The sequence below is a fragment of the Cebus imitator genome, unplaced genomic scaffold (assembly GCF_001604975.1).
Source record: "Cebus imitator isolate Cc_AM_T3 unplaced genomic scaffold, Cebus_imitator-1.0 Scaffold306, whole genome shotgun sequence".
Classification (NCBI taxonomy): Eukaryota; Metazoa; Chordata; class Mammalia; order Primates; family Cebidae; genus Cebus; species Cebus imitator.
Window position 1 is genome coordinate 2,319,317 of NW_016107621.1, and position 7,057 is coordinate 2,326,373.

Below are 7,057 nucleotides of genomic sequence, written 5' to 3' on the forward strand. Positions count from 1 at the left end.
GTCTCCTGGATTCAGGCAATTCTCCTGCCTCAGCCTCCTGAGTAGCTGGGATTACAGGCACGCACCACCATGCCCAGCTAATTTTTTGTATTTTTGGTAGAGACGGGGTTTCACCATGTTGACCAGGATGGTCTCGATCTCTTGACCTTGTGATCCACCCGCCTCGGCCTCCCAAAGTGCTGGGATTACAGGCGTGAGCCACCGCATCTGGCCTTGTTTCTTTTTTTATTTCCTGATTTCCTCTCTAGAATGCCAGCACTTGGGAAGGTTGGCTGAGTTCTATTTTTGTAAATCCCAATTTCCTATTCACTGGAACAAATCTTAGCGGAGCAGGCATTCAAATAATTAAGTAAACAAATAAGAGTCAAGGGTGTTTTAAGTTCTGCAAAATTCCCTGTTATTAAGGAGCTCATCCCCTTTGAATATATCACTGTCTTTCCATCCTCACTAGTGCTACAGGGCTACTCCAGGGACTGATTCTAAAATTTACATGGAAAATTTGAGACCTATTTTATCCTTTCAGACAGGATTTGGAAGGGAGTTTCTACCCTTGACCGTGTTAGAAGTTTTCCTGAATTCGAGCTGGGCATGGTGGCTCACACCTGTAATTCTAGCACTTTGGGAGGCTGAGGTGGGTGGATCACCTGAGGTCAGGAGTTCAAGACCAGCCTGGCCATCATGGTGAAACCCCATCTTTAAAAAAAAAAAAAAAAGTTTTCCTGAATTTTATTCCTATAGAAGACATAGATGGAGCCAGGTCCAATGGCTTGCTTCTGTAATCCCAGCACTTTGGCAGGCCAAGGCTGGAGGATTTCTTGAGCCTAGGAGTTGAAGGCTACAGTGAGCTATAATGGCACTGCTGCACTCTAGTCTGGGCAACAGAGTGAGACCCTAAAACAAAACAAAACAAAACAAAAAAGACATAGATGGGTCCTTCTATCATTTTGCCTTAAGGCTATCTGCAATGTTTCCAGACAGAGTTCTTTCTCTTTTCCAAGACTTCTCCAAACCAACTTGGTGGGGGTGGAGGTTGGGGGAGAGGACAGAGTTGGGGGGGTACTATAAGATGGGCCAAGAGCAGAGTCCCACTTCCACTTCAGACAGTTTGGGTCCACACTGAGTGTGGGGAGGGTCTGTCTCATGAACAGAGACTAGATCTATCTCACCCACCAAATCATACCCACCCCACAAATAAGCCCCATCATGGAGAAGAATGTTAGGCAGAGGAATGAATAAATGAGTTAATAGAGTGCCTGAAAGATGGAAAAAAATGAGTAACAGAATGAATGACAAAGGGATGCTGAGGCAAGAGAGAAGCACAATTTTTAATGCAATCTATATTTTAAGTTTCCTTGCTAAAAACTATGGGCTCCCAACTGCCCCAAATCCATACTCGAAAGAAGATACAGGATCCTCTGTGGTTTAGGCTCCGCCAAGTTCTTCACTGTCATCCATTGCTGTCTACTGGAAGAGGTTGGACCGAGATGGGTGAGTGAAGGGCTTAACCTCCCATCATCCCAACTCCCAGCAGGACGCCTCCTGATGCACTCCAGGTCTTACAGGAAGCCGCCCACGCACAGAGCACCTCCTTCACCTCCCGAGTTTGAGTTATGTTACCAACTTTTTTCTCTCTGTGCCTTGTTTATTTACTCATTTATCCCAATTCACATTCTTGAACATTTTATCCATTTTCTGTTTGCTTGACATCCCTTTGTTTTCTTCCACTCTTTCAGGTCAGGGGTCAGTGAATCACAGTTTTATTCCCAGCGTCCTACCCAGCATCAGGCATAGAGTAGGTTCTCAATAAAGAAATATTAATTGGGTTATTGGAGGGAGTGGCATTAGGGTAGGATAGGGTGGGGACTTGATTACATTACAAAAATTGCTTAAATAGTCAGGCCTTTTAGCCCAGCAGTCACAGAGTCAGCTCAGGAGTTCTGTGGCACACAGCTGATCAAACCACTGCGTCTCCAGAGGACATGATGCCAGGTAAGCTGGGCAAAGGCAGGAGGCTGGGGGTTGAGTGACTAGGTTGCAGATACATCAAGTGAGAGATGTGGGATCTTGTGGTGGCTTCTGGGCTTTGTCAATGCTAGGTCGACAATTTTAGAAACCACTGGGTTGTACCAAGGACCATTTGAAAAACAATTTGCAATGGGACTCCAGTAACTTAGGAGTTTGTTTCTCCACATCCCTTTTTATAAAAAGATGGGGTCTTGCTGTGTTGCTCAGGCTGGCTTCTAGCTCCTAGGCTCTAGTGATCCTCCCACCTCACCCTCAGGAGTAGCTGGGCCTTATTAAGTGTGTGCCACCATGCCCAGCTAATTTTTAAATTTTTTTGTAGAGACGGGATCTCACTTTGTTGCCTAGGCTGTCTTGAACTCACATTCTTTTTAATGCCTAGTACTACTTCTTAAATGTCAGCCCATTTATGGGTATAAAATAGTATGTGATCTTTAATTCCCATTTATTTATTAACCAGTGTGATTGAATCTGTTCACTCTATATTAAAGGCCATTATGTTTTCCCCTCATGCTCATTTTTGTATTTATATCGTTTCCCATTTTTTAGTATTTTTTTCTTGAGGTTTAGTAGAATATTTTTGTTATCTTCTAGATACTAATAATTTATCTCTTATACGTGTTGCAAATACATTCTCCAAGCATGTCTTGTGTTTTTCAATTTACTTATGAGTACTATTGTACAAATATTCTAAGAGTTGCCATTGTGATATTTATCAACATTTTCCTTTGAGAATTCTACTTGTAAAATATAGTTTAGCAGTGTATTTCTGGCCAGGCACAGTGGCTCATGCCTGTAATTCCAGCACTTTGGGAGACCAAGGTGGGCGGAACAATGAGGCCAGGAGTTCAAGACCAGCCTGGACAACATGGTGAAACCCCGTCTCTATTAAAAATACAAAAATTAACTGGGCATGGTGGCACGAGTCTGTGGTCCCAGCTACTTGGGAGGCTGAGACACAAGAATTACTTGAACCTGGGAGGCAGAGGTTGCAGTGATCTGAGATTGCACTGCTGCACTCCAGCCTGGTCAACAGAGCAAGACCCTGTCTCCAAAAAAAAAAGAAAAAAGTGTATTTCTTGGCTAGAGACATCAATGTAATTTTACTTATATTTTAACTTTTTAAAATGATTTTATACTGTGTTTGAAATAGATGCTCAGTGCTGCAAAGAAAAATTAGTACTGGGACAAAGGATCTCTCAGCAAAGCAATTCTTTTTACCTCCTACGGAAAGCGTTCTCCCATAGCAATCTTGTCATGAGAGTACAATGAACAAAGGAAAGCAGACATATTTATTTCTTACACATTGGGGTTGTCTTTACTGCTGTATCGGATCTCCACTGGCTGCAGCCAGACCTCACAATCTAAACTAAAACCTGATTGGCTAATAAAAGCAATGGAGAGCAAAAAGGGGAAGTCCAAATAAGGAAGGGGCATAGGCTGTGAGCAGGGACATGCCTGTGAGCACTTTTAGCACAAATATTTTGTTAAAGAAAGTACGAGGACATAGAATGTACCACATGACTGTAAGCACGGCTAACAGCTACATAGTATAGGGCTTCTGGCAAAAAGGCAAAAAGTCTTTCAATGAAAATGTTTAAAACAAACTATTATTTCTAACACTTATGAATTTTTTTTATCTTAAACAAGAAAGGAGACTTTGAAGTGGAACTTTTTACTTCCCACATTCTAATAGAAAAATTATACATCAACAAGCTCACTTATCAAAACTTGTACCTGGCTCTTCTAATACATTTTTCTATTCTTTAATATTAAACTTACAAAAATACTAATTAGTCGATTTTACATATTGACCTCTCAGCTTGGTAGATGATTTTGCCACTTCCCTCCTCGACTTCACCCCCTATAACTTACCAATGGGCAGTATTGCTTTTCTAAAGACCAGTAGAATTCCAATTACTATTCCTTTGAATGGAAATTCTACTTCCCTTTAGAAGCTTTTGGAACTTGCTGTATATTTTTGGTATTCTGATATTTTTGCAACAATGATCCTTTTGTTCATTTTTTGTGCTCATCGTGGAATAGCTTCAGTCTGGAAACCCCTGTGCCTCATCTCTCAAATCTTGATTATTTATTTATTCATTTATTTATTTGAGACATAGCCTCACTCTGTCGCCCAGGCTGGAGTGCGGTGGCACGATCTCAGCTCACTGCAACCTCCACCTCCCTGGTCCAAGCGATTCTCCTGCCTCAGCTTCCCAAGTAGCTGGGATTACAGGCACCCACCACCACACCCTGCTAAATTTTTTATTTTTGGTAGAGACAGGGTTTTACCATGTTGGCCAGACTGGTTTCAAACTCCTGATCTCAAGTGGTCCACCCTCCCTGGCCTCCCAAAGTGCTAGGACTACAGGTGTGAGCCACTGCACCTGGCCTTATTTCTTAAGAAAGAATATGTTTATTTGCTGTTTTCTCCTCTTTCTTTTACTCTTCGACCTTCCCTTTCTTTTTCTTTCGTTGTCTCTCTCTCTCCCTCTCTCTCTCTTTCTCTCTTTCTTGCTGTCCCCCCTCTATTTCAGGGTTTTTCTTCATTATCCTGTAAATTTTTGCTCTCCCTTTGTGTAATGCTGAGAAGCTAAGAGAAACCTGTGTGCTTGATCACTTGTCTTCACTATGCGATGATTAGGCAGCATTTGCCTTTTGTTTTTCCATGTATTTGTATGAGGAATAAGAGCATCCTAAAAATAGAATCTTTCATATAAAATAGATGACCATGAGAATCAGGTTTTACTAGTTGATGAAGTCTTATTTATATTCTAAACCATAGGAAAAACTCCCATTCTGTACTAATGCCATTTGCATATTCATCCCCTCAAAATCTCGTGTTGAAATATGATCCCCAAGGTTGGAGGTGGGGCCTGTTGGGAGGGGTTTGGATCATGGGAGTGGGTCCCTCTGAATGGCTTAGTGCCATCTTCATGGTAATGAGTGATGGTAGTTCACACAAGATCTGGTGGTTTAAAAGAGTCTGGGACCTCCCCCTGCTCTCTCTTGCTCCTACTCTCACTATGTGACACTTTGCTCCCCTTCACCTTCTGTCCTGAATGGAAACTTCCTAAGGCCCTCACCAGAAGCAGATGCCAGCACTATGCTTCATGTATAGCCTGCAGAACTGTGAGCCAATTAATTCCTCTTTTCTCATTTACCCAGCTTTAGATATTTCTTTATAAATGCATAAATGGACTAACACATTGCACCAAGCCTGTAATTAACAGACTTGCTTCTTTGGTTACTCACATCTTCCCTAAAGGAATGAACTTTCTGGGACCATTTTACTGATAAAGATATGGAAGCAAACAATACAAGTGTAGTGATGCTCCCAAAGTCACCAAGCTACTAGTAAATGAGAGCATCAACGTTCATTCTCAGGTCACTAAGCTTTATCTTTGCTTCCCTACTGACCCTTAATAATTGGCCAAACCAATAGCTTCAGGGTCTCACAGGCCAGCAAACGTAAACAGCAGTGCCACTGAGTCTATGACTGGTTAGGATGATAGGGTCTCAAATACCCTGTGAACCTTATAAACTCATATATACCCGGTGTCAATATCATGCCACTGTTCTATCTCAATAAGGACTGATCTGGTTTGGCTATGTCCCCACCCAAATCTCATCCTGAATTGTAGTGTCCATAATTCCCATGTATTGTGGGAGGGGCCCTGTGTGAGATAAGTAAATCATAGGGGCAGTTCCCCCATGACATTCTCATGGTAGTGAGTAAGTCTCATGAGATCTGATGGCTTTATGAGAGGTTTCCCCTTTTGCTTAGCTCTCATTCCCTCTCTTGCCTCATCACCATGTAAGATGTGGCTTTGCTCCTCCTTGCCTTCCACCATGATTGTGAGGCCTCCCCAACCATGTGGAACTGTGAGTCCATTAAACCTCTTTCCTTTGTAAATTACCCAGTTTCAGGTGTGTCTTTATTAGTAGCATGAGAACCAGAAAGATGTCCCCAGGTTGCTAGGAAAACAAATTGGTACCCAAAGTCATGGAGTGGTAAATATTCCTCCCCCAGGGGCTGTAGAATGAGGCTACAGAAATAAGACTTTCCCATTTGTGCCTTAAAAATGTGTCCTGCTTGGTGGAAGTTGGCACTGATTTTCTGGGAATGCAGAACACTCCCAGAAGGAGGGCGAGAAGTGGGTCTCATGCACTGAATGTTTAGCCTAAGCTCTTGATTCGCAGGCCAAGCTCAGGAAAGAAGCTTACCTTTGGGGAGATATCTATAGATATATAGATATATAGCGTGTGTGTGTGGTTTGCATTCCAATAAAACATTAAATTTTTTTTTATTTCCATAGGTTATTGGGGAACAGGTGGTGTTTGGTTACATGAATAAGTTCTTTAATAGTGATTTGTGAGATTTTGGTGCACCCATCACCCGAACAGTGTACACTGCACCATATTTGTAGTCTTTTATCCCTCATCCCCTTCCCACTCTTTCCCCGAGTCCCCAGAGTCCATTGTGTCATTCTTATGCTTTTGCATCCTCATAGCTTAGCTCCTCCTTGTAAGTGAGAACATATGATATTTGGTTTTCCATTCCTGAGTTACTTCACTTAGAATAATACTTGCCAATCTCATCCAGATTTCTACAAATATCATTAATTCATTCCTTTTTATGGCTGAGTAGCATTTCATCATATACACACACACACACACACACACACACACACACACACACACCCCGGAGTTTCTTTATGCACTCATTGATGAACATTTGGGTTGGTTCCACATTTTTGCAATTGCAAATTGTGCTGCTATAAACATACATGTGCCATTATCTTTTTCATATAATGACTTCTTTTCCTCTGTGTAGATACCTAGTAATGGGATTGCTGGATCAAATGGTAGTTCTCCTTTCAGTTCTTGAAGGAATCTCCACACTGTTTTCCATAGTGATTGTACTAGTCTACATTCCCACCAGTGGTGTAAAGTGTTCCCTGTTCACTGCATCCATGACAACATCTATTATTTTTTTTATTTTTTGATTATAGCCATTCGTGTGGTTTTG

At 41.8% G+C, this 7,057-nt stretch overlaps 1 protein-coding gene across 1 annotated transcript in view; it reads left to right on the forward strand.

Annotated features, from left to right (window-relative positions):
• The first annotated feature begins 3,542 nt into the window (after nt 1-3,542).
• The window catches only part of LEUTX (leucine twenty homeobox), a 7,835-nt gene continuing 4,320 nt past the window's right edge, over nt 3,543-7,057 (forward strand). The window contains 1 exon segment of the mRNA XM_037729402.1: nt 3,543-3,548. Coding sequence (XP_037585330.1) covers nt 3,543-3,548 — 6 coding nt within the window.